The sequence below is a fragment of the Telopea speciosissima genome, chromosome 6 (assembly GCF_018873765.1).
Source record: "Telopea speciosissima isolate NSW1024214 ecotype Mountain lineage chromosome 6, Tspe_v1, whole genome shotgun sequence".
Lineage (NCBI taxonomy): Eukaryota > Viridiplantae > Streptophyta > Magnoliopsida > Proteales > Proteaceae > Telopea > Telopea speciosissima.
The window spans coordinates 68257167-68284941 of record NC_057921.1 but is presented as its reverse complement, the minus strand read 5'-3'; the positions used below and the strand labels follow the sequence as shown (position 1 = coordinate 68284941).

The 27775-nt window shown below is 39.8% G+C and overlaps 4 protein-coding genes across 5 annotated transcripts; 2 read left to right on the top strand and 2 right to left on the bottom strand.

Moving 5' to 3' along the window:
* The first annotated feature begins 2655 nt into the window (after positions 1 to 2655).
* LOC122664149 (60S acidic ribosomal protein P1-like) lies at positions 2656 to 3634 on the top strand. Its single transcript, XM_043859851.1, has 4 exons — positions 2656 to 2733; positions 2821 to 2894; positions 3087 to 3305; positions 3382 to 3634. The coding sequence occupies exons 2-4, from the start codon at positions 2826 to 2828 to the stop codon at positions 3433 to 3435; spliced, it is 342 nt and encodes a 113-aa protein (XP_043715786.1). The 5' UTR covers positions 2656 to 2733; positions 2821 to 2825; the 3' UTR covers positions 3436 to 3634.
* A 4623-nt stretch (positions 3635 to 8257) lies between these two features.
* LOC122664144 (granule-bound starch synthase 1, chloroplastic/amyloplastic-like) lies at positions 8258 to 13492 on the bottom strand. The gene is made up of 14 exons (XM_043859845.1): positions 13420 to 13492; positions 12046 to 12418; positions 11829 to 11909; positions 11640 to 11738; positions 11427 to 11516; positions 10643 to 10706; positions 10442 to 10542; positions 10225 to 10334; positions 9877 to 10120; positions 9582 to 9758; positions 9275 to 9466; positions 9070 to 9156; positions 8839 to 8967; positions 8258 to 8684 (listed from the first exon to the last, which is right to left on the bottom strand). The coding sequence occupies exons 2-14, from the start codon at positions 12400 to 12402 to the stop codon at positions 8568 to 8570; spliced, it is 1848 nt and encodes a 615-aa protein (XP_043715780.1). The 5' UTR covers positions 12403 to 12418; positions 13420 to 13492; the 3' UTR covers positions 8258 to 8567.
* On the bottom strand, positions 10455 to 26856 carry LOC122664145. 2 transcript variants are annotated; one of them, XM_043859847.1, is made up of 8 exons: positions 26432 to 26856; positions 25966 to 26128; positions 25582 to 25758; positions 25414 to 25497; positions 24190 to 24271; positions 22888 to 23328; positions 20771 to 20779; positions 10455 to 10542 (listed from the first exon to the last, which is right to left on the bottom strand). In XM_043859847.1, the coding sequence occupies exons 1-6, from the start codon at positions 26806 to 26808 to the stop codon at positions 22892 to 22894; spliced, it is 1320 nt and encodes a 439-aa protein (XP_043715782.1). In that variant the 5' UTR covers positions 26809 to 26856; the 3' UTR covers positions 10455 to 10542; positions 20771 to 20779; positions 22888 to 22891. The 2 variants fall into 2 exon arrangements, with proteins under 2 accessions (XP_043715782.1, XP_043715781.1); XM_043859846.1 differs by lacking the exons at positions 10455 to 10542; positions 20771 to 20779 and having other exon boundaries at positions 22568 to 23328.
* Positions 16306 to 19662, top strand: LOC122664147 (pyruvate dehydrogenase E1 component subunit alpha-3, chloroplastic-like). Its single transcript, XM_043859848.1, has 3 exons — positions 16306 to 16623; positions 16775 to 17552; positions 19240 to 19662. The coding sequence occupies exons 1-3, from the start codon at positions 16375 to 16377 to the stop codon at positions 19515 to 19517; spliced, it is 1305 nt and encodes a 434-aa protein (XP_043715783.1). The 5' UTR covers positions 16306 to 16374; the 3' UTR covers positions 19518 to 19662.
* Positions 26857 to 27775: the final 919 nt, after the last annotated feature.

The window sequence follows — 27775 nt, the reverse complement described above, 5'->3', positions numbered from 1 at the left end:
TTATAGCGATTGAGATGAAATAAGATCCAAATGAAGGCATGCGGCACTGGTGCTGGTTCAACCTTTCAGTTGGCTTGAAGTATGCTGTTGGACATAAAATATACTGTTGGATAAAAAAAATTCTACCTATTGGTGAACAATAGAGATAATTGAAAAACAAAATGGAAACCTCGTATGATAATATGATTGAAATTAGCAACAAAAAATAGTGAATCCTTACCTATCCAATGGTTAGATTATCAAATAATTAAAATTCCAATGGTAGAAAATACCAGGTGTGGTGGTAAAGGTCTTATTTTTTTTTAAAAAAAAAAATGAAAAGAAGAAAATTATATTGGATAGAAAGGAGCATTTGTACATCAGGGAAAAAAAAGTTCTAGTTATAAAACTATCTTTAATGGCTTTGAGAGCCATTTTCTTAAGGCAGCTGAACCAGAAAAAAAGTTACTACTATAATTAAAAGACACACTAGTAAAGTTGTTAGAAAGATCAGCTAATTCAAAGAAATTCGGGACTAGGTTCCAAGGTATACACATGTTATCAAAAGGTCTACAATAAACTCCTAGGCTGCTATTATTGCACTAGATTGCTTTCAGATGGATCTTTGCCTCTACAGCTTGTTTCCACTCCTACAGGATTCCAAAAAATTCAGCCCCCATAATGTCTCTCGAACTAGAATACCCTGCAGATGTTAAAACACCCTGCTCAGCTAGCAAAATGCAATAAGACCACCCTATTAATCCTAGTTGAGGTTAATAAACGCCTGTGCAAAATAAAACAGGGAATTGGAAATCAATGTTAGAATTTATATGCAGATCATCTGTGTTGTGTGCGTAGTGCAATGAAATAATAATATTTTGTGCTAATATTGGGGGGTGTAGGTGTAAATCCGAAATCCACTTAAGTACATTTTTTTTGACCAGGTGAGGATCAACACAGGCTAATCCTCTAATAACTTTGTTCCATACATACCAAATGAAATAACAAGTTATCACAACCACAGAGAAAAACCAAATTGCAAATTGTTTATCCAGGGCTTTTTGAAGTGAGGAAAGAAGATCAGATGTGCCAGAGACGAGCAGGAGAGAAGCTCTGTTCTTAATCCGAGGGGGTCAAATGCCCAAATACGCTTAGTCCAATCACATGATAAAAACACATGTCATAGGGATTCAACACAAGCACCACAGAAAACACATGTAAGCTCGACGGACATCCATTTCGAGATAGTAGCTTTGACAGGTAATCCTACATTTAAAACACGCCAAAAAAACATTTTAAATTTTGGATGAATGTTAAGTTTCCCAAAAAATCGTCACCATTTGGTGATAATGGGGCTAGATTGAAAAGTTGAATCTAAGAACTTGGCCGCGAGTTGGGTGGAGAAAGTTCCATTTTTAGCTAAAGAACATCTCCATTGGTCTACAAAATTTGAAATAGATAACTTAGAAATCTCATCAATAAAAACATTAGGGGCAAAGTAGTAAAGCAAGTCAAGATTCCAAGAGTTATCAGAAAGCAGAGATTATTTCTAATCTCAAGAGGCATGGAGCTGCCTGGAATTGAAGGAATCCATGGGTCATGCCAATAAAAAGTATTTTAACCTAGACAAATTTTTTCAAATCCGGAATGAGAGCAGCAATGCTATTCTAGGTCCATGACCTTTTTTTTGAAAGGATTCTGGGGTCAAATAGAGAAGTTCGGGGAAAATACTTAGGCCTAAGGATTCTGGCCCATAGGGATGAATCTTCAGTAAGAAGTCGCCATCCCAATTTAAGAATAAGAGCCTTACTGTGAATGACAGATTTGCGAAGTCCTAGTCCACCATAGTCGGTAGGCGAGCAAATTTTATTCCAACCAATTAAGTGAGCTTTAGTCATTGTTCCAAAATCTTAGATAAATGGAATCTAAAGAATTGCAAATCTTCAAAGGAAACAAAAAACAAGACATGAGTAAAGAAGAGGTAGAGGCCAAAACAGAATGAATTAAAATGCGCCTACCAGCATAAGTAAGAAAAATTACTTTCCAAGTATTGAGTTTTGAGCTTACCCTCTGAACAAGGAAGTTTGGATCCTTTACCTTGGATTTAAGATGATCCAATTTAGTTCCCAGGTAGACAGAATCTTGAACCATCTCTTTCATATGGAGAATGGAAAAAAATTTCCTATTGTGTTCATGGTTGACATTTTTACTGAAGAGAATCTCACTTTTAGAGAAGTTAATTGCCACCAATTCTTATTGAATCAGACGATTCACTCAAATCCGAGTCCAATTCATCAAATCATGAGCCAGCTAGTCTGCTTTGGATGATTGCAGGAAGGAAAGCTACTGGGTGGGGGGGGGGGGGAAGGGGCATGAGAATTTGATCGGTTTTTGAACAGTGAATTTTAAAATGAGAACTTGGTGGGTCTGGTTCTGTGAAGGTGGGATTCAGCCTGGTCAACATTGGGGTTTGGACGTTTCGTAAATTATGGTATGGGCCTCTGACCTTCATACTGGGCTGGAGCCTGGAGGACCCACTAATGAGATATCCAATTTACTAGTGGCCCAATTCTAAGGATCCAAACCTAACCGCTTTGCAACGTAGACGCCACATCTCACGGAAACCCTAAGACCCTGGTGGTTTATAAACTCATAATTCCTCATTCGCCATTACCTTCAGGTCGTGAAACCCTGAACCAGGAAGGGAGCTGTCGGACATCGAAGGAACTTGCTTCGGTAGTTCAACCCTGAGAGGTAACGATGAGATCCCTTTCTCGTTCTAGCTTATCATGATTGTATAAATTTTCAACTAATTATCCTTGACAGATTTATTTGTTTCAGCTAAGATGACCCTCGGAGAAATCGCTTGCACTTACGCTGCTTTGCTCCTTCACGATGACGGGATTGCCGTTACTGTATGCTTTTGTCTCAAGCACTGTGATCTTCAAAATGAATCTTCATATGATTTAAAATTTGTTATTATTGTAGTTATGTTTATTTTCGTTTGATGTGTTAAATGGGCTTTAGCAATCAGGGTTTGAAGGGTTTAGTTACTTAGACTACGTTGTCGGAGTTGAAGAGTTTTTCCTTTAACTGATTTCACGCAGGCGGAGAAGATCGCAGCCGTGGTGAAAGCCGCAAATGTGACGGTTGAATCATACTGGCCGAACTTATTTGCTAAGCTAGTAGAGAAGAGGAATATTGAAGATCTTATAATGAATGTGGGATCCGGCGGTGGCGGTGCTCCCGTTGCTGTAGCTGCTACATCTGGAGGCGGAGGTGGTGGTGCGGCCGCCGCAGCTGCTCCTGCAGTTGAGGAGAAGAAGGTAAAATCGTTGTTCTCTTTTATTTTGCTGTCTTAATTCCGCTCCGATTCTGATTGGGTTTTCATTGATTTGGCAGGAAGAGCCTAAGGAAGAGAGTGATGACGATATGGGATTCAGCTTGTTTGATTAGGAGCTCCTTTCAGTATGCATGGTGTTTCTGCAAATTTAATTTTTGTGGTTTCTCTTTAGGATTTTTTTGTTGTTAGTTAGATGCTTACTCCTCGAAGTAGTCTCATCTCTGAAGCAAAGAAAATTACATTAGTCGGATATTTTGAAGCCTTTTTGTGGTGAATTTTATTAATTCTGAAGAGTATGTAAGTGACTTTAAAAGAAATCCATTGGTTTTGGGTTTGGATGGTCTACCATTATTGAATTTCTGTGTTTTGACATCTCGCATTGTTAGTTGTTAATACGACTATTCACAATATATTTTGCTTCCATAATCTTCTTGTCCAATTGATCAATTGTAGTTAGATACATGGTTCCTATGGGGTTCTCTGATTGTTGTATCCTTTCTGCTATAGAAAAATCAACCCTGTATTGGTATCTGATTTTAGGTAGACATTGCAATTGTTAACTAGTGCTCAATTGTTGACTGCAAAGATGCAAAATGTTGTTTGGATATATCATTAATCCCTGGGGTTATATTGGTATCTGTCCAATTCTTTTGCTGCTCTTTGGCAATTGAAAGCACCAAATTTGTCCAGGAATGCCTCAATGGCTGTACATTTTATCCTTCTTGGTGGTAATTTTATGGCCTTGTATGAACAACTTGTTGTTGAGGATTGCTTTTTTCATGGTGAGAAGACTGGCTGAGGATAACCTACTTCAAATGTATTTAACATTGCAAATTAGATTTGATGGTCACAAACTGGTGCTACACTATTGTTTATAATTCACAAATAAATTTTAAAAATTATCACCCAGGCCTTATAGGTAATTGTATCTGCCAGGGATAGTCCTTACTTGCTAGGCTTGACCTTGGTATCTGTTTGAAACAATAAATCTAGAGCAACTTCTACCTAAAACAAGTCTTAAGTGAAACTTTCATCCTGTGCTTGTGCTGCCATGTTTATCCATGGCAGATGATCAAGAATCTATTATAGTAACTCTTTGTGATTTGTGAGTAGGTTTGTGCTTTGTGAGTAGGGATGGATGAAACTGGTCGGTCTACGGATCAACAATCATCGTCTTTCTCAACTACATTGCTAGATTGTTTTTAGTCTCTCAACTCGAGAGGCTGTTACCATAAAAAAAACACACTTGAGAGGCACGTCTGCAAACGATACTTGGTGTCCGAGTGAGGTCTTCTTTCTCATAGAAGAATTCATTCAAGTGGAAAATCCCTTTGCTAGTTTTCCCTAACCTTCCCCCTTGTTTCGAAAGTTTTCCTTCCACTCTCGTTTTCAAAGCCTTTAAGGTACCCAACATTTTTACAAATTGTGTTGTAGGTATCCAGCGTTTCGTAAATTTTGTTTGGAATACTAGTTAATCAGCTTATTTAATTTATTTTTTTTGTTTTCAATTTCAATTTCACTACTGCAGGACTTACATGACCACCCCTTTCCAACCCCACCCCCTACTTCCTCCTGTGTACCTCACCCCCGCTCCCACCCTGTAACCTTCCTCCATCCCTTCGGTTATTGTTCTAATCCTCCACTGTCCCCTTTTCTCCCCCACCCTTGGTTCTTCCCCCTCCGTCTCCCTTGCAACCCACCCTCCCTGCCCGCTGCTTAACTACCTCTGCCCAGTCCCGACTGGGCTGGTGGGTAGCAGTAGCAGTGCCAGTGCGTCAAGCGATGTGAAGTATACATGGACCCTGACGAATGTGGGAAGCCCTGCAATGTATAAGGAGTCAATGTCTTTGACAAAGTCGGTGAGGATATCTGTTCAGTCGGAATCTCTAACTTTCAGAGATTCAGTGACACTGACTGCAATTTCAATGCCTTGAGGGGTGAAAAGATTTTGCCCGATCGTCTTCAATGGTTGGACGGTGAGCACATCGTCGGTCACTCTATTGCATTTAGTTGGTCGTGAAAGTCGTGAAGCGTAGGGATGAAGGAACGGAGATCAACTAGAAAGCTTTGGGTCAATATCTTAATTACTCGGCCGTAGAGTATTGAAAATGAAATGCTTATTATTAATTTGGGAAAGTGAAAGCTACCTGGTCAGGTGCGCGAAAAGACCACTGTTTCACCTTTTCATGGCAGTGTGGTGATCATTTCACGCAGTCCTGTGTCTGGTCGTAGGAACCGCCCGATAATGTCTCTGCTTAAATATGTTATCCGGCCAGCAAGGAAGGCTGGTTAAGGCCAGTTTAATGTTTGACGTTTGTTCTCTTGGAAGAAGGAAACACGAAAAGCCAGAGAAAAAAGAATGGAATGGCTTCTCGCTCGCTCAGTGTACATGACGGACTGTTGGAGATTGAAGTCTCGAACTTGAACTGGATTGATGATGAAATGAATGCCTTCATTGATTGGGGCATTTAAAATGCAATACAATCGGAATTAAAGAGTTTATTGAAAGGAAACCAATGCTTGACAAATGGCAGGAACTAGCACCGCCATTTTTTTTCAAACCAGATCTTAGTGCCGACTGAGATGTTTCTAGAGGTTGTCGTGTTCCGATAGTGAAACAGGCCCATGGGTGATACCGTGATGGATTGATCCCCGTTTGCCAGTCAAAGTTCACTCCCCTTTAGGACACCTTTCAGCCTATGCAAGCCGTTTTACTTTGGCCAGAATAGCCGGTCCATGAAGGGCTTGCTATTGCAAACGCCCTGCAGACAATCCTTCACTAACCTTGTTTATTCCTTGTCTCCTACTATTGTCTTCCTTCTATAACAAAAACATTGCAAACTTGTTATGTGCAAAGGAGTGAAGAAAACTGGGACCTTGTGAGTTTGTTGTTGACTAGTGATGGTTAAGGCAGTTTGTAAGCCCAAACTAAATGTAAGATAGGGAAATCAGCTCAACTTCGTTGCCTAACTCCGACTAAAGTAAAGTAGATCCTTTCTTTTGTGCCTGTGATAAAATTCCGGCTAAATCCTGCCAGTGTTGCTACTCCTTCCTATAGGTTATCTGAAGTGTAATTCTATACTAAAATCTGGTCTATTGATTTTCTTTCAACTCCTGAAATGAATACATGAAGTTTGAAACCATGGTCAGATCAATTCCATATTCTTCTTCTCGCAAAAACCTGAGATCCATTTTTGTATGCTTTAGTTCCCACGACCAATTATATCGGTTTGTGTTATGAAGCATCTGTCATCTGTGTGGTGGAAACAGAGACAGTTGGTGCACAAAGAGGCTAAAATGAAGAGTGACTTCACAAGTCCTTTAAATTACGGATTTGCATTGATTTTATGGAGCTTAGCACATTGCCTTGGCAGTTGTGGGATAAAGGAAATATCCCTTGGTTTCTCTGAGTGTTAATTGGTTGAGACTTGAGAGGGAGTTAGATTGGTTGTCATGATTCAAGCAACTAATAAGATGTAAATGACGAGTTTTGCTCCCTTTCTGATGATGTTTCGTTGGCCGCTTTAGTGAGCATTTTCTCCCCCCACCCAAAAAATTAAAAAGAAAAGGCATTGGGCTATTTAGCAGCATAGTATATCAAAGGTGATAATCATATGGGAAGGGACGGAATTAGATGTTTTCTTTGTTCAATTGATTTGATTCAAACTAGCTGTCTTTTAAACTAGTCAATTTAAAAATAGAGTAACTAGTAACAGGTGAAAAAACAAAGGGGTAACTTGAGCATTTTAAAACATCAGGGCAGAAGGAGCATAAAAAATTCACTTTATTTGAAGAATCAGAAACAGAGAGAGGTAAAGGTGTTTCAATAAATATAAGGTAAGTGCAGGGGAGTGATAGTAATTGTCCCAAAATTAAATAACCTGATTAACCTTAATCAGATTTAGGTATCCCAAACATAATTTATGAAACATTGGGTATCTAAACTACAATTTCTCAAATTATTAGATACTATTTACCTATTTTTAGACAATTTTCCTACATCCACGATGAAGGAAACATCTATCTGAATCATTATTACTCTCTAATTGTTGGAGTTGGACTGTGATGACCAGTTAATGAATAATGAATACATTTCAATTCTATCATTCTAAGTAAATCCCCCTCCCCCTATCTGAGTCATTATTATTCCCTATTTTTTTTTTTTACAACAAATAAGAAGTTGTCGGATATGAGAAGGATTGCCAAATATAACACAATTTCTCTTCTGATAGCCGCCTCCCGGTCTGTCATTTACCTAATTTGAGTTCAGGTAACCAAGTAACTTTCTTATTGCTGAGAGACAAAAAAGTAGAAAGAATTACGATCCCCATTCCACCTAGCCGAGCCCAGTCTGTCATTTCAGTCCTACTTTAATTCCTTAGATTTCAGGAGGGCACGATACTGTTCGATTATGTATATGGTGGTTTCATCCTAGGTTCTAATGTTGGGTGTGCAGTGTGCTTACATTGGTGTCTCAAAAGACAAAATCGGGTATCGAATCAATCTCTATTGGTTGGATTGGAATCAGCCAATTTTGATCCCAAGAACCTTAAAATCGACCCTCAGATCTTAAAACTCAGCAATTTTAATGTTTCTTGCCCTGGGCTTCTTCGCCTTTACTCTCAAAATCCTATCAATATTGGTGGATTTCGTATCAGGCTCTTGAAAAAAACACAAGAATGTTGGAAAGATACAAATCCAAAGCAATAGATTCTCCCAACAGCTAAGCCCTTGGTTAAATCTCTTTTGTACTTGAAGGTTTGTCATGGATTTTCAAACTTGATGGCTAAAACAAGTGATTTCCTTCTTTAATTTCACCGAATAACTTAAGCATAGGCTATATTACCACCCTCTTTTCCTAAAAAGAACCAAGAAAAAAAGAGGCATTGGTAACCAGATTACGTACGAAAAAAAAAAAGAGTTTAAATTTTATAGAAAGATTTCTATTTATTATTTACTTGGTAGATAATAGTAGCTTGGCGAGAACCAACGGCCAACATCTCCCTCACATGACAACCTCGGTGGATTGTATGGAACATACATCCACTCAACATATTACAGTCGCACTTACTCTCCCAAAACCACCACTCCCTTGTAGCAAAGACCAAACAGATCTAACAAATATTGGTTTCCAACTAGGGAGTATATGCTTGAACAAACATAGAACCACACACAGGGAAACCGTCAGTGGTATATGGCACATAAGTTAGTTTGACATGGATTGTCAATTAACTTGGGAGCTAATTCAAGGAGTGGCTATGTTATCCTTCGCAAGGGGAGCAACTTCCTCACCATCGACTCCAGGTTCACTTCCTGCGACTTCTAGGCTCAATAGCAACTCCTCCCACTCCTTGGAAGGTCCCTGTGACGGCAAAAAAAAAAAAAGATCTCATAAGTGTCCACAATCGAAGACGCAAATAACCTTTCTTTTACAGTGTTTCAGATCCTCACAACTGCCAATTTACAAAAAGCAAGCAGATGTAAAAACAACTTTGTAGAAGTTTATTTTTCCTCACCTTCCAGGAAAGATCTTGAGCCATGCCTTTTACTATCATCCCTTTTAAAGCCGGAGTACCATACATCTCAAGGGCCCTTTTAACAGTTGTTGCGACAGCAGTAACATCCACTGGATCAACAGCATCACACTGAAATAGCCAAATGCAAGAGTTTTGAGCCTATTTCCCGCAGCTAAGATAAAACACTCAATGCTAATAGGGTACCTCTAATGACAAGGCAAATATTGTTACCTCTACATTGAAGCCTCCCATCTGAAATCCTGTGACACCTTCCTTCACGGTGTCAACTAATCCCCCAGTGGATGCAACGATCGGAACCTGAAACGATGTATCAGTTTGGGAGTTAGAATTTAAAGCACTGTTTGGGACAATGATTTCTGAAGAACCATAATCAAACTTAGGAAAGAGAAAATATGGTAAGGGTAAGGGATTGTACCGTTCCATATCGCATGGCATGTAACTGAATGAGACCACAAGGCTCAAATCTGCTTGGGATCAGCATAAAATCAGCTCCAGCAATGATCATATGTGCCAGAGGTACATTGAATTTTGCAACTCCTCTGGCCCTATCAGGATATTTTATTTCCAACTGTTCAATCTGCTTCTCCAATGGCTTTTTACCAGTACCCTAGAAGAAAAGAGGAAGCAGCTTATGATGACTCTCAAACGAAAAAGAGGGGCGGGGGGGGGGGGGGGTGTAGAAGCAGAAACATTGGGAAAGCCATTCCAAGTCTCATACGTACAAGGACCACAATCTGAACATTCTCTCCAATAAACTGCGAAATTGCAGCAGCAAGAATATCTGAGCCTTTCTGCTCCTCAAGTCTACCAATGAAACCTATGACAGGGATATTTCCATCCACAGGCAACCCGACCTCAGCTTGAAGTGCTTCCTTCAAAAGAGGTTTAGCATCGAAGACCTGAAAATACCAATTTCAGTAATACTGGTAGTGACATCCAGACAAAGTTGCATGATGGGAGCTAAAAAATGGAAGAGGGGGGAGGGAGTTGAAAGAGAAGCCACCAAAAAATTCTTACAGTTGTAGCATCATATTTCACATCAATATGTTTGTCCGTAGATGGGTTCCACTCTTGGACATCCATCCCATTCACAATACCAGTAATTCCGGTCTTGCGAATGATGTTATCCAACTCCACACCCTTCTCTATGCCTGAAACAAGTTCTTGGGCATAGTGTGGGCTGACAGTGATGACCCTGTCTGATTCTAATATTCCAGCCTTCATCCAATTAATTTTCCTTCCCTCTACAGGTTTGTGATAGCTGCACAATTGATTTGCCAAAGGAGTCATGAAACTCATACAGGTAGGAATTTCCCACAGCAACTGAAAATAAAATTATGTTACAGCCAAGTGAAGACCACCTACCCATCCATAAAATCAAAAGAACTCTTAAAGTGATCCGGAAGATTGAGAAGTGAAAAGTCTGAGAAGGCAAATCTGCCTTGGTAGGCAATGTTGTGTATGCAGAAAGCAACCTGGTAAGGTTAACAAACAAGGTTAGTTCCTGAGGAACTTGAAAGTACACACAATATCTAAATGAAATGATTCAAAGCAAAATAACAGGTTACTATAGGATGCTTACCTTTGCAGTTTTGTAAATTCCTATAGGCTTGTACATACTTTTCAGGTAGCATGGGAGAAGAGCCGTGTGCCAATCATTGGCAATGAACACAACATCCTCCCCTGCAATCAGAAAGAATGGATAACAGCGCTTAGATGAAATTGTCTTCTTGGTAAAAACTGAATTTATCAGCACAGAAGAATCAGAGAAGAGGGTCCTCACCATATGGTCCAGAGAAATACTTGCTGTTGTTGAGATTCAGAATTCTTGGGGCTTCTAGAGCTGCCTGAAAGCCATAAAATGCATCAAATTATAATTCTGATAAAAAAACAGGGATACTGACTTCTGAGTGTTATCACCTGATGTCAGAAGGGACCCAAGAAACAAGTATACAATGGTTGAGGTAGTAACTCACATGGAATGCTTATGGTGATTAATATTACACTGCCACCTGAACCACATGCTAAAGAACACCCCCCCCCCCCGGAAAAAAAAAAAAGAGAGCAAAACGGAAAAAAGAAGGGGGAATCCAAAAGAAATTAGAAGAAATTTGTCATAATAGCATTCACCATCGGCAGATCAAGGTTGCAGACAAATTTTGTGGCTTAAGTAACCACTAGCTTCTCCACAGTGCCACAGGACGTGCATAGGAGCTACCCACCACTTTGCCAGCTGAACCACATATCAGCAGGCAGCAACAAAAGGTAGTGCAGTTCCCATCTCAATTACGCATTAAACCAAGGATTATTTTGTTGGACTGGAAGACAGGAACTTTGAAGAGAGTTCATTCTAATCTGGTGAAAGAACTTGGTTATAAGGAGAAACTTCTGTATTACCAAGAGAGTACAATTCTGCATAATGTTTGTAAGAAGCCAACAATATTTATCTTCATTTAGATATAGTTACCAAATCTGAACAGAATTTTTTTTTTGCATAGTAGTTAATGGTTGAAAACAGTATTACTTGGTTGACAATATCAAACTAACGATAATAATGCACTACTAACCTGGCACAGCAGGCTGAATCTGAATTGGTTGTCCTGATAATCCACTCCAGCCGTGGGACCATAGATCTTGGAGCCAGTTTTTCCCCATACCTTAAAATTTAAGAAATAAAGCATTGCATGAGCATTAATTGTCCTCATAGTCTGGTTTTACTGCCAAAGTATAACAGAGCCCTATGAGGTGGACCTAAGAATTACTCTCTGGCTTAAACCAACCTTCTCAAGGAACACTGGGTGGTCCACAAAAACACGATCAACTCCTCGTTTGTAACAGTGGAAGAACCGAACTGCTTCAATTCTATCCCCAATTTTAATCTACATATTACAAAGTCGGTTAGCAACTAATCATATAATATGGCCCCCAATGAAAGGAAGGCTTTCCCCAGAAGCATCATCAGAATTTACCTCAAGTGAAACATTTGTATCCCAAGCATCTTTGTACTGGTCATAGCGCGGAGAGATTGTCATTACTCGGTGTCCATTGGCCTTGAGAAGGACCAACCATAGTGTTCAGTGAATTAGTTTTCATCCGACGATGATCATAGTGCAAAAAGAACAGATCAGACTTCTATTACTTTTGCAATTCAAACAGGCAGAAAGTAAAACAGAGAGCCATGCTTACCGCCATAGCTGGTGGCAGTCCTCCAAGAACATCACCAAGTCCACCGGTTTTGCTCCATGGACCAACCTCTGCTCCCACAAAGACTAAGTTCATTCCTTTTCCACATACAATGGTTCCAAACTGCGTGTCATTTTCAGTTTTGAATCCCATCTTCCTAGCTTGCCTTGTAGTTGCTTTAGTGTTGGTTTTCATCCGTAGCATATCGACTTTGTTCAAAGATCTTAACCCATTGTGGGTCACTGTTCGATTCATGAGGCCAATTTGTGTCCATGTTGCCTTGGTTTCAGATCTGGATGCTCCCCCACAGTTGAGGTGTGAGCCTCTAGAAACAAATTGCGATGCAGTCACAGTTGCCATCTGTAATATTCTTGCACTGAACAGGAGTAGATCAATTAGGATGCTATAACGGATCAGTTGCATAAAAGGTTAGGGTGGTACCTAACTACCAAAGACATGAACAAGAACATCACTAAAGCAGGGTTCCAGGACAGTTGAGTACTGTTTACTTATCCATAAAAATGATACACAACATAATTGACCAAAAAAGGCATATATCATGCAGGTAGTGATGGGGTCATAATGCTCACTGACAATTAGCACTCTTCCTACTTATGATAGAACTCTATTCAACGGACAGAAATATTTTCACACAGCCGGAGCATCAGTTGTTGGGATCTACGAGGAATCGCTTCATCGATTACTAACTAATTTAGCATGAGATTTCACTAGCCCTAAAGATAAACATGTAAAATCTAAACACGCATACAGACTTTTTCTCCAGAATTACTCCGCATCATTGTCCTCCAATCACGATTCTGAATGTGATTATAGACTCGACATCAAAACTTTTGGTGAGAAAGCTCACTAATTTCCAGTAAGCATTATGCTGCTTTACTCAAAAATTTATCTTGGCAAAAAATACAACCCAATACATATTTGGCTATTCAACTAGACTTCCGAAGGTACTTGTCGAGTAGTAAACTAGGAAGGAAGGTTTAAACTCATCAGGAGTCACAAAAAGCTCCCCCCAAAGAACAAGGTAATTAAGCAGCAAGAATAATCAAATTCAGTTGCAGAAATCAACTAGGATAACAGGTAGATCACTGCTAAACCCTTGCAATCCCCTCCTCCAGAGAAAAAAATCTTGAGATGTTGGAATAACTAAAGGATAAAATCTAACAAATAAACCAAAAGCTAAAAGGAAGCAAATGATCACAAAAGCTAACATCAAGAAGATACTAACCGATCGGCCCAATCTCTCAGAAAGTAGCAAGCTAAACTAGAATGAAGAATCACATTGGGCCCCGGGTAACATACAATTTATAAAAGGAAATTGAAAGGGTTTATCGGGTATAGCAGAGTAAGCTGGCTTACCACTTCAACGGGGAGGAGAAGAGGAGGAGGATTCGGGATCCGAAGGAAAAGACGAACTCTTCTTCTCACTTCTTCTCCGCTCTGTTAGTTCTCTCTCTCCGAAGTCCGAATCTCAGGTAGCTGCTGCCAGCAAACGTAGACGGCAAAGTGATGACTGATGAGTGAAGATCGACGACCAGGGACTAGCTACCAATTTGTAGTTGTTATAGCCTAGTTGTCAGTGTATTCCACGTGGCGGGAGGAAAATGGTGAGCTGGTCTTGGGTTTCCTATAAAACTCAAGATTTGTTGGAGCACTTCACAGGAGAAATGGAGTGCAGCTGGGCAGAGATGTGGGGTATTATTCATTCGTGGGAGAGAATAGATAATTTAATAATATTAAAATTGAGAACACAGCAAAGCGATTGGACATGTCAGCACCAGATTTTGTGGTGCCATTAAATCTTTGATTTGATTTGATTATTCCAAGTAATTTCATACAATCTCATCTTGTCCTCTCCTGTATCCATGTATCTGCATGCATTTTTTTGTAATTACAAAATTTTAAAAGTTTATTTTGCTACTAGACCACCTCTAATTGGGAGGCTGAGACTTTAGTGATCGATGTATAATTGTTTTTGGTAAAGATCAAATATATTGAAAGGTGCTTGAAGCAACCAAGGAGTCCAAATTACAAAGATGATGGATCCAAGGATTGGAGATCGATGTATAATTGTTGAATGAACGGAATGGTTTACAATTGATAGAGAGGTTGGCCGCTACGCTGTGTTGTTTATAAATTTATAATACTTCCAAAATGTCGTATTGTATTGTCCCAACTCGCAAGTCCCTGGATCGTGATCCTCTACTACCGAGCTGCCTGGTAGGATCGTGCAGCCCAGACACAGTGAGGCACGCAATGACTGTCTTATCCCCACTTGGGCAAGGCGTTTGGGTAGGGGCAAGGCGGTCACTGCATGCCTCACTGTGTCTGGTCTGCACGGTCCTACCGGGCAGCTCGGCAGTAGAGGATTTGGATTGCAAGTCCCTACGCATTAACCTCGGCCCTAAAAAGAACAATTAAAAAAAAAATTTCTTAGCCAAGTGACAACTAAATCAACACAGATCTTCTACAGTGTGTTGCCCTGTGCTGCGCAGACACAGGGTCATGCGCATTGACCGCCTTACCCTTGCTTGGGCAAGGAGTTTGGGTAGGGGTAAGGCGATTAATGCACGCCGTCTTGTGTCTGCGCAACACGGCAGGAGGGGCAGCCTGTGCCGTAGAAGATCTGGATCCCAACTGAACGATTCTAATTCGCATATATATGATATTTAATAACGGTTTGGGTGTGATTAGGACATGGGGGTGTTTTCAATGGTGATTATTAGGGGAGGGCATTATCATTATTCAAAACTTGGGGGAGAGGTTTGATATTATGGATACTTAGAGGGGAAGGGGATGATATTTACTCTTAAAAAAAAGAAAGTTGCTTGGTTGCGTGGCTCCTGCGCTTAGATCAACCTCGTACAAAAACCTGATCTCGACTTTTAAAAATAAGATCAAAATCAATTGAGGCCAAGTCCAACTTAACCGTGATTATATGTGTATTGAGTTTGATCAAATTAAATCGAATCAAGGCCAATCCACCCAATTTCAACCGATTTAAAGTAAATTCAAGCCATAATCTATGAAGACGGATCCATACTGGATTTTGACTTCTTAACCCTTGTTCCATTATGTATATGTAGGGGTGTAAGTTTGGCCCTGTCGGCTCGAGCCTGCCCTGGCTTGCCTTGAGCCCGGACAAGGTCTGTGCTGGATTTTTCAACTCTGAGAGCAGGTTAGGGTTTAAATTTTCAGGCCTTGGGTCAGGGTCGGGCTGGGCCAGGGTCGAGGACTCGAGCTAAGCCTAGCCCAGCCCAGCCCGGCTTGACCCTGTGTTAGGTTATGTTTTACAATTTTTGTTTAGTATCTAATTATCTATTGTTTGCCCAAACAAAAGGCTAATTATCTATCGAACAAAAATATTTGCAATATTAAGATTCGGCTAAGTTTTTTAATCCAAAGAAAAATTTAATAGTCAATTGAGTATGAAACAAATCAACACCCAATCACATGAAGTAGGATAAGTCAGGGCCAACCCAACCTAGCCCGGGTTGATCAGGGTCAATTAGGGCCAGGCTGGGCTGGGCTGAACCCGATAGAATTAGGCATATCTCAACCCAACCTAACCCTAGGTTAGGCTTAGGTTGAGCTAGGGATTCAAAAAACCCGGCCCAATCCAACCCTATTTCACCCATATATATAATGCAATACTCTTATGGTCCACAATCCACACTCTCTTATACATACACACACCTTTACTTCTTCGATACTTTATTTCATCAGTTGAGCTCTACTTAATTGTTTTTTCCCCATCAATTAGGATTAATAAATTATGAGTTTAAAATGTATTTTGAAATCTAATTTTCTTTATTTTCCTACTATAAAATGCGATATTGATAAATTCCGTTCATTGAAACTTGAGGTATCCTTGGTTCTACTTCTACCTGCCCACAAAATTTCCAACCATAGCGGCTTTTTTCACGTGGCTAAAAATGGTGCCTAAGAAAACCGGACTCTTGGAAAGAAAGAACGCTGTAGAAACATGGTTCAGAAGAGATCATAGTTCATTAGTTTGGGTGCCAGTTGAGTAGTGTGGACCGTGGACTGGTCTCTTCTCACACTTTCTTCTAAATCGTAAAAACTGCCAGGCCCAGGCGGTCTTTCCTAAGCCCAGCTTCTTGGGTTTCTCCGCCCTTGTGGCCTCGTCTCTCTCTATATTTTCTCCTTCAATCTGATATGCTTAGCGTGCTTTCTCCTTCTCTGTCTGTCTGTAGCTTTATTATCAAAATCCCAAAGAAAGCACAAGCAGATCAGCCGAGAAGAGAAAGGCTGAGAGTGAAAAGGCGAGGAGTAGGTCTCTGAAAAACGACAATGTCTTCAGCTATATCGGCAATGAAGATCCTACAGCCACTCCATCTTCCCACCACCGCCACCAGATCTCCAGAAAACTCCCTCTTTGATCCCTTCAAATCCACTTCCTCCTTCCTCGGCTCAACCCACAAGCTCCGGTTCAATTCTCTCAAGCCCTCTTCCTCTTCTCCCCGTCGATCTGCCGTTGTTGCCATCTCCGACGTCGTCAAGGAGACGAAGCGCAACTCCAACTCATCCATGGCCAATCTGGTATCTTAGTATTCCCCTTGTCGTAGAAAACACGTCCTGAATTTCAATTCCACTTCCCCCTTCTCTTGTGTAGACTTCAAAATTTCATACTTCTTACAGATCGGTAAACCCTAACTCCAAAATATTTTTATTCTTCCCTTGTTTGCTGCAGATTACTAAAGAGGAAGGCCTGGAGCTTTACGAAGATATGGTTTTGGGTAGAGTTTTTGAGGACATGTGCGCTCAGATGTACTACAGAGGTAAAATGTTCGGTTTTGTTCACCTCTACAATGGCCAAGAAGCCGTGTCGACGGGATTCATCAAGCTCTTGAAGAAGGAAGATTCTGTCTGCAGTACGTACCGTGATCACGTTCACGCACTCAGCAAAGGTGTCTCGGCGCGCGCCGTGATGAGTGAACTCTTCGGCAAGACCACTGGGTGCTGTCGAGGCCAGGGTGGGTCCATGCACATGTTCTCCAAAGAGCATAACGTTCTCGGTGGGTTCGCCTTCATTGGCGAAGGAATTCCTGTTGCCACAGGGGCTGCTTTCACTTCCAAGTATAGGAGGGAGGTTCTGAAGGAAGCTGACTGCGATCATGTGACGTTGGCCTTCTTTGGTGATGGGACCTGTAACAATGGGCAGTTTTTCGAGTGCTTGAACATGGCGGCCTTGTGGAAATTGCCCATTATCTTCGTCGTTGAGAACAATTTATGGGCAATTGGGATGTCACACCTGAGAGCCACTTCAGATCCTGAGATTTGGAAGAAGGGACCTGCTTTCGGGATGCCTGGGGTGCATGTGGATGGGATGGATGTTCTTAAGGTAAGGGAAGTGGCCAAGGAGGCGATCGCCAGGGCTAGAAGAGGAGAAGGTCCGACCTTGGTGGAGTGTGAGACCTATAGATTTAGGGGACACTCGTTGGCTGATCCCGATGAGCTTCGTGACCCTGGTGAGCTTCTTATTCTTCTTTCTTGCGTCTGCCTCTCTTTGTTATTCTTGATTCTGCATACCCGGAAATCACTTCCATTTTTCGGTTTTCAGATGTTGAATCTTGTTTCTCCTGTTTGTTTATTATGTGATTGAACTTGGGTATTGCTCTTGGAGTTCTGATTTCCCGCTTGAACATTGGGAACTCGATTAATATGAGGTGAGTCAAGTGAATAGTATAGGGTTACTTAGAACATGACACTGTCGTAGAGATTGGTGGTATGCTTTCTTGATCCTCAACTGAGAAAGATGTTGGTCATTAGTGTCCGAATACACTTACTCAAAATTTGCTTTTTAATTTCTATCCTTTATCCAAGTTTTTATTCTGTTTTCTCATAGATGGATGTGGAAAAGATGATCGCAAAGCGCCCTTGCATTCACGACACCCTTAGTCTATTATTTTCTGGTGTTTCTTTGAGTTTGTTGTTGTTTACTCTTTAGTATTTCTTCTTGGTGTTCAATACCAGACTTTGGGTTTTACAGAATTTGGTGTTCGTTAGTTATACTAAAACATATCATTTGTGTTTTCTTATGATCTCTGCATCTAACTTCTTGTATCTTTTTCCTTCGTGCTTCCTTGCCCCTTTCTTTTTCCAGTATTTTTTGTCTGCTGCTATAACTGTAGTTTTGAAATTCTTAGCTTTCTAACTGCAAATTTCTTTACTATACATATCAAGCCTGGCCATTAAATAAACATTATGTGATAATAAAGATTTCTTTCCGGAGCTCCGTTGAACAATAATATTTACCATTGTAAAGGTGCTTTCTGAAGCATCTTGCTGAATGCAAGTATCCTAGTTGCTACCATTGGCACTCCAAAGTAGAGTGCCTACTTCAGCATTGGAAATTTGTTAGAATTTTTCATCCGATAAAGGATTTTAAGTTTGGATAACATAATGGTATTCATGTGGGTTGTGGATCAAGAATGAAAACTTTTACTTCATGGTGTTCTCCAATTTATGTTTGACTTGCTAAAATTGCAACCAGTGAGTGAAACTCCCACTTTAGGAAGTCATGACTTGTCTGTTATGACTGTATAACCACTTATAATTGTAACCACAATGACTAATACCTAATTTCATGGGACAGGACTCAATTTATCATTATGGGTGTGAAGGTATGGTGAAGTTCCCTTTATAGAGCATCATATTTTAATTTTTGAATTAGGTTCTTCTCCTTCTGTGTATTTTTTATAGAAGGATGTTGGAACTTGTTTGTTATGTAAATACTTGTAACTGTAACCATGATTGACTACTACCAAATATCATGCAACATGGCTTAAATTTAACATTGTGTGCCTTTGGTGTACTGATCATTTTGCTTTACAGGGCAGGTGTTTGACCTTAACATTTATAGCTTATTCTCTTTTTAAGTTTCACGATTAAATGATGGATAACTACTCTGGTTTATCTGGAACTAATTTTTAATCTTTCTTTTTTGGCTTCTTGTTTTGCAATTGCATGTTTGAGTAAATATTGAGCGCCTATTTTATTTATGATCTTCAACTTCTGTAAACTTTATGATAAAACAACCTTGGAGAGTGATTGAAGATACAATGGTTGAGTTGTGTGTGTTTCATTTCTTCTCGTTCACTTGTTAAGAATTCTTTGAAACTTTCTCCACCTCAACCTTTGTGTCTATTCTTACAGCTGAGAAGGCTCACTATGCTGCAAGAGACCCCATTGTGTCTCTGAAGAATTACATGACTCAACACAATCTAGCCAGTGAGGGAGAGTTGATGGCCATAGAGAAGAAGATTGATGAATTGATTGAGGAAGCTGTGGAGTTTGCAGATGCAAGCCCTCTTCCTCCCCGCAGCCAGTTGCTGCAGAATGTGTTTGCAGATCCAAAAGGTTTTGGAATTGGCCCTGATGGGAAGTACAGATGCGAAGACCCTAAATTCACAGAAGGCACTGCTCATGTGTAAGGTTTTTAATTGTTAATCTTCCACATAGAGAGGCAAATCTTTAGCTCACGGTTAGAATGACCTCTTTGATGGATATGCCAGTCTCCTAAAACTCATTTTTTAGGTTATGAGTTACCTCTCGCACATAAGCAGGGTATGTTCGAAAGGGTGCCATTTGAATTATTTTTATTGTCATATTTGGTGCCTCCATAGTTGCCTGTAGTCCCTACTATTGTTTTAATGGATGAGCCAAAAGGTTTTTTTATTTGAAATTCCCCGTTTGGATTACGAGTTCAAATTTCCAGTACCCACAACATTGTAATCATACTAGGGTTGTATGTTTAAATTTCCAGACTTCCAGTGCCGCAACTTTGTAATCATGCCATCGAATGGAATGGACGTTTTCTGTAACTTCTTTCTAGTTGAGAGTTGATATTATGTTTCTAGAAGTCACAAAACAGATCTGAGCAAAACCATTTTCTTGGTTTTTCCTATTTTAATTGTTTCTGTGTACACATACATGTATGAACATACTTGTCAATACACTGGAGTATTTATTGATTAAATTAGATTATGAAATTTGAAAAAGAGTTGGACTAAACCATTAACTCTTTATTCAAGAGTTGGAATGACCACATCATTTGATCAGTTGGCAGAATAAGTGTCTTGTGAGGTTTGGAAAAATAAGAGATTCTTGTGATAATAATATATTAATTTTTTTTTATTATTGAAAAAATGAAGTTTACTTTTGTAATTCTTACTGAAATGTGAGTGGGTTACAAATCAGCACTACCACATATTGAGCTTCAAAACGAGCCAAAAGCCAAAAAGACAAGACCTCATGTGGGAAGATGAAGCCTGACCCAACAGTATGAACGGAGATACTAGTGCAGCTTTATATTTGCCATTAAACAGGGTTAATCATGGATCATGTGTTGGAAACCATTAAAAATAAAACTGCTAAATACAAATTGTTTTGGCAAACTCTGGTTTAGTCCAAGCCCACTAAATAATCAATGAATACCACTTGCTTGAGTTGCTTCAAAACTTTTCAAACAGGCCTCTCTATTCTCAAATGTGAAGTCGCTACGTGCCTTCCATATTGACCATGTTAACGGCATAGGGCTTTCACTGAGTTTGAGTTTTGGCTATCCATCTTGGGAAAATATCCTTCACTGAACCTGGGCCTGCCCACGTACTTCTCATCAAATATTTCAAGGTAGTATTTCCATGTGAAGTTTGCAACCTCGAAGCCGTGAAAATAGATGCAAAACCCTCTTCGTCTTCCTTCTGACATATAATACATCGATCAGCAATGATGAAACCCCCTTCTCTTCATTGCTTCAAACAAGGGAGGGATTTTTCTTTTTTAGTTCGAAACCTTCTTCCATACATCTGCTCTCTCTTGATATAGCGATTTAACTGAAAATTCTCCTTTCTTTGAGGTACCCCAAAGTCTTCTATCTTCTCTCAACAATGATACTAGATTCTCATCCAAAATTTGGAAAGAAGTCACCTTCTGATGAATCTCTTGATCGTTCAATCTCCTCGGAAAGTGGGTTTCCAAACTACCAGTGAGCAAGCATCTTTTCTATAGGCCAAGAGGTACAGGTTTGGGCATAACTGATACCGTTTCCCTCTCCTTGGCCGGTTGTCTTCCCATAGTCTGATTTTCTGACCGTTCCCTCTCACCTATTCGTTTAATCCTTGAGGTAAGTTTGAGAGGGCACACCTAATCAAAGTGATTCTCCCACCCCACCCCACCCAAAATGACAGATATTTGCTCTTCCTTTTTTCTAGTCTTGTCGCGAGTCTTTCTACCACCAGTTCCCAAATGCTGTTGATTTTGAGATACACCTACAGGGAGAGGCCATACATATGGTGGGAAGACCATTCTTGCACACAAGCATTTTTCTCATTCAGAAGCCACCCCTTAGCCTGCATCTCCAACTATGAAGAATTTATTGCGCTTTGTTCCACATTGTATCTGGAGACCTTCTAGATTGTTTCAAATGACCTTCTAGATTGTTCCATTGCATCACCTTCGCTTGTTGTACATCAGCCTCAAAAGAAGAATACTTTATCTTTGAATATGAAACCTGTAATAAGACCCTTGTTTTCCAGAATTTTCAGCCTTTGAGTTATAGCAAATCAAAGTACGACACGGGAAATATGCATCCTCTTATCCACTTGCACCATCTCTCCCCAAATCCCAATGTTTCCGGCACTGAATTGAGAAACGACCATCCAACATGATCAGGCTTTCTGGTTATCGATTTTGTACATTGAACCCCTTTCCCTCCCCTCTCTTTTAGCTTTAAGTCGACACATTCATAAGCCATAACTACTCCATTCATTATTTCTCTCTCACGAGCAAATGTACCTTGGTTTTCGACTAATCAACTTATCAACAACTCCTTGTAGCCTTCGAGCTAAGACTTTTGCCACTACTTTGTATGTAATTTGTAGGAAGTCTTTTGACCTCTTCAGCCCTCTCTCCTTTTGGGATCAGCCTCAAGTAGGTAGAATTTGGAGCCTTGCTCCATTTAACTCTACAATGAAATTCATAAAAGACCTACATCAAATCTGATTTCACAATTTGACAGCTTTTCTTGTAGAATTCAATGTTGAACCCATCTGGTTTGTCTCCCCTCATTGACTTGATGCCTTCCCAAACTTCCTCCTCAAAAGGGTGTTCAACACTCTTTTTTTACAAATGGACAACCTTCGGCAGATTTAGGTCTTTTAAGATCCACTTCAGTCATCTCGTCTGCTTGAAACAGATTTTGATAGAAATTCTCAATTTCCGTGGCTTCCTTCTCTAGCAAAAATTTTCCCATCCTAATTCTGTTTGAAGTATTAATTGCTCTCTTTGTGTCACCATATGAGTGGAGGAGTAAGTATCTTCACAATGCCAGATGACCCGAGATATCTCCAGGTTGGATTAAACTGTAACCGTGCCTGTAGATATAATGTCAATCCCATTTTTTTAATAAAAGAAAGAGCGTATGTCTACTAACAATGGAAAGGTGCAACAGCAAGATGTAACTAATTGTTGGAGAGCCAAGCAATGGAAAGGAAAATTTGGATGATTGGATCTGCCGGTAATTTCAATGGCATTGGATCCTTGGATGACATTTTTCTATTTCTACAGAATACAAACATACTTCATTTGGTAGACTAACCATACAGCTTCTCCCTTCTCCTGTCTTGGTCGGGTGTAAATACATTATGGGGAAATTTTTTTTATTTTTATTTTTTAATAAATGAAGAATCAAGAATGCAATCTGAGATCTGATTGATCCATTCTGCCACTCAAATGCCAATGCAGAAGCCTCTACAGAAACCCCATGGTATTTGTTCCAGTTGCTCCCTGTCCCTGGTAAGTCACAAAGTCACAACCTCCTCCCAATCTTTGCGAACTGTCTGGCTACTCCTAATATAACTGCCTTTGTCAACAAGCCCCTATCAAGACTGCAGGCAAGAATGACAGCTCCACCTACAACCAAGAGCTTGGGGATGTTCCTCCCCATAGGTTTCTCAGATGAATCCACATTTTCCTCTGATGAAGCGCTGATGGTTTCTAATGATCTCAGGTACTCTGTGTTAACCTTGGTGTTGATCTGCGCCAAGATCGCACTCCGGGAGAGTGGTGCTCCTGATGCTCTAGCTTTCTGGTAGGCACGTAAGCCTGGTTCAATTTTCTTCACAGCTCCCCACATACCCTGTCGAACACCAAGCTTTGCAATTTCCCATGGAATACCCATGTCTTCATGATGGAAGAGTAGCACTTCACAGGCAGTCAGCTGGCCACCCCCTCTCTTTGATTCCACTGGTTCATGTAGAATGACAGAAGCAATTTAGTATAACTTACAGAACAAAAAAAGGTCCATTGGGGTGAGGGGAAGGGTTGCAAAATTTTCTTAAATTATGAGCAAAACAGATTTAACTGTCATTCATAATGGGAATATAGGATTCCCCCCGCAGGGGTATTCACAATCAAACACTATCTGAACATCCATCGTTGCATCTTTTGCAAGAAGATGGGCACTAACATTAGCTCATCTTCATATGCAAGAACCTTGATAGCCAAAAAGTATTAGGCTGCAACAAATATTTTGGTTATTGACTGGGATTCCTTTTGTTCAGGGGAGGGGAGGGGTTGAGATGTTTCAAGATTAAAATATTTACGAATTTCAGTCGGTCACTCAAATGAAACTTTCAGCAAATTTTAGCCAAAAGAGATCGTGTAATTACTTGAAAGAATGAAGAAAATTCTAAAAGGGAAAATCTTGTTGTAACCAAGGGTTGGTTACAACAACATTGTAACCTTACTTTTTTGCCCTTTTAGTATAACACACTTTTGTTTTTTCTAATGAGGGTAAATCTGTTCATTTCACATAAAAACGCATTAAATGTTGCATTATATAACTTTCAACTTTTTGAAAACCCTTTTTTACTCCTGCATTAAATGTTGTATTACATAACTTTTGGAAATAAGACACTTGTTTATTGGGGTGTTTTCCCTGACCTAATAATTTTCCTTATTAGTTTTAAATCCTAGACTGAACCCATCCTTTGGTAAAAGATTCTATTTGGTTTCTAGTTTGAGCAATTTGAATCTAGGACTACATTACAGCAAGTAGACAAGACTAACATGGAGAGGGGCAACAAGCGCAAGATTTTAACTTACCCGCTCGAATGCACCAACTTGAGTAGTAAAGGTCCACACGTCTTGGTTTGTTGCGCCTCGGCACCGAATCATAGGGTACTCCCTGAAATAGGAATAGATACATTGTTCATTCAGGTCAAAGGTTCTTCTCCTTTTTATTTTGTTGGGGGAGGGGTGTCTGTGTGTGTAAAGATAAAGTAACAAGATTCATTCACCATATACACCATATGTTATATATGGATAGAACACATAAAAGTGGTGTATGAGCCATAAATTTTGAGGGAGAACACTAGCAAACTGCAAAACAAGAATCAGAACACATTGACTAACATGGTGAGACAGTCACACATAAGGTTTCTTGTAAATAGTGAGCACCCAAGAGGTGACAAAAGGAACCCGCTGACTTAAATGAAAAGTAGAAAGTCTCTGTGCTTGCTTGAGTAATAACCTTAAATTCCTAGAGCAGGCTAAGAATTTGCATTCAGAAGTACACATCAGATGTAAAAAACCATGTCTTAAAAAATCCATTAGAGACAGTCCAATTGTGTTAAGCTAGTCGTTACTCAGAAAGATAATATTTCCCAACTGGATAGATTTTTAAATGTTGTTCTCCCCCCTCCCCTCTCTCTTAACATGAGGACATTCCCTGTGCTTACGCTTATTTTGCACAAGATATCAAGTTCAAAATTGTATTTGCATTTCATTGAAGCAACAGAACACCAAAAATCATGGTTAGAGGCTGAAACAAAAGGAATTAATAGAGCAAGCAGGATGATTTGGCACAATATTTGTTTTTAAAGAGTAGTCATTCTATTACTGGTAGAACATAACCCATGGTCATTGTAACAGTACAAGAAAGTGGGTAAAACAGTAATAGAAATCCGAGGCACAAGCTACATCGCAACTAAGTTTAGAGAACTAAAAAATCTAAGATGACACCTTGAAAAATTAATACAATACACACATTACTGTTAGATAGACCAAGACAATAAATGATTCATGTTTTCACATATGAGAATTTGTGTTCCTGTTGAAGCTTTGCTTTTCTAATTCACAGAAAACATCACTTCAAAATTAAGTGTTCATGCAGTGGTAATAGAAGATGGGTGGAGCCCGCATGATACGAAGGGTAGCATAGAACGAATTGTCTACCAATGTCCGCACAAACTTTTAACTGAAAAGGAAAAATTAAACTACACGAATGGAAGATCCAACAAATATTTTAAATAGTTTTAACTCCCATACCTTGGTGACACAATAATATGTTCTCCCTGATTCCCAAATTCGACGTCCTATTGTGTACTCTCTGTCACTACAGAAGAAAGGGAACTGTGTAACAGCAGAATTAGAGTACGTGAGCAGAAGCAACCGAGTTAACATATCCACAAAATGGACAAAAGCAAATCTTCTTACCTTTCGTATCCAATGAACAACCATAGTTCCCGTGGTGGGACACTCTTCTAATGTCGCAGAATTTATAAGCATGTCATCCCACTTCTTTCGGAATTCATCATCCCAGAAGAAGTCCCTCACCAATTCTGGTGTAGCATCTTCAAAAACAGATCTGCTGCGGTATTGTGGAGGGCCGCTCTAGCAAGGTTGGAAAAAATATAAAAAACAAACAAACATGATGAAGGAAAGGTCCAACAACAAAAAATCCTATAAAGATGTTTTCTTTCCTCTTCAAAATACTATACCAAGTCCTAACAAAAGAATTACGTACATGTTCAAGTTCAACATGTCACAAAATTTGTTCTATCAGATCCAAGTAAAATACTTGCAGAAGAGACAAACTACCTCGGGGTCTCTCCGCCAAGCTTGGTAACTCATATTAGGAGTCGAACGATCCATCATATGTATCCATGCTGGGCCCCCATCTTTCACCTCCACTAGCTGACACAAATGTTCTAAATCCTCCCCCGTCACAACCACCGATTTTTCACTTTCCAGCTGTGAGGAACTGGAACACCAAGATGGAAAAACCAATCAATGCGAGTAGAAAAAAAAAAAAAAAAAAAAAAAAAAAGAACAAATAAACAAATTAGTGAAGAATAGGTTAAGCTCCCACATTGCAAGCTAACTTTTTCAATCTTTTTGTGCATCTTTTCCCCTCCTCTCAAAATCAACAAATTTCAGCTATACTGCTTATAGGATAGGCCTTACGCAGTTTTACGAATGGCAGAAGTTTAGACAAGCAATTGCAATTTTCTTGCTCACCAAGTTTCAGAGAAGATCAGAGAGAAGGACGGCAAATTCAACATACCTACAGTCGGAAGTTATAGCTGCCGGAGCAGAGAACGTCTGCTTTTCCAACCCATCGTCAGACATCCATGAAATGCAACTTGGCAACTGTGGCTTCAAGGAACTAAAGCCTTTTGGTATGGACCCAAAAGCAAAAGATGGGGGAGAAATCGAACCAGGCAAAAAGGAAGATGATCGTAACAATGAAGTGGGATAGGACACCGAAAAGTCCATTTTGTCTCTCCCCAAATTCGCCCATTTTGGCTTCCAAGACCATCCGATAAGAAGCCCTATAAGAACCGCAATCCATAGAGGACTGAAAAACATCACCAGCTCCATGAAAACATCCCCAATTGTAGGTCTTTGTAAGATATCAAAAAAAGCCGAAATCAAAGCCATAAAAGTTAAAAGGAAGAAAAAAAAAAAAAAAAAAAAAAGAGAGAGAAGAACAAGAACAATGGGCAAAAGCAACAGCAGGAAGAAGGAGAAAGAAACCCTCGATTCAATCGATAGTATAGGCGATAATTACAGCGATTATTTGAGGGCTTCGAGAGAAGGATAGAGCAGATAGAGTAAAATCCTAGAAGAAAACCAGCCGCTGAATTTAACAAGAATTCTAGATAAGAGAAAGAGGAAAGAAGAAGAGTAAGAGATGAGATTTAGATATGGAAAAGCCGCAGGAGTAGAAGAAGAAGAAGAAGAAGAAGACAAAGGAATCCACACAGCTTCGGATAAGGATTTGAGAGACAAGCGGTAGAGAGGCGTATAAGCTGGATTACCGTAGGCCCGTCTTTAGTTTCACTTGGAAGTTGGAAGTCCTCTCTTGCCCAAAAACATCTTTCTCTCTCTCTCTCTCTCTCTCTCTCTCTCTCTACATTTGGCGAAAAACTTTAAAAAAATAAATAAGGGAGAATACCTAAAAACCTAAAAAAGCCGCTAAATTTTGAGAAAACACAAAGCCAAAATCGAGATAAATAAATTAATGATTTTTTTTTGGTAAGAGATAAATAAATTAATGATAATAAGCTACAATTAGCGGAAACCAGATGGGCAATGAATGATAAGTCAGTCAGTCAGAGTCGGAAATCGGAAGGATTCAAGACGAATAGTATTTAGCACTGCGACGCCTTCCCTTCCCTCCTCCCCCTTCTTCCTTCACCGATTTCAAAGTTTGTCCATTTCTTGTGTTTATAATTTACAATCGTTTCACGGTTTCTGTGGTCGCGGCGCTCTCGTTTATCACGTTTGCTGACTTCGAACCTTTTAGGCAATGGTCCCCTTTTGAAACACAGGCACACCACCGCGGTGGCTCTTGCTACCACGGCCTATAGTGAAACTTATAAAGTTCTAAGATATACTTAATGTG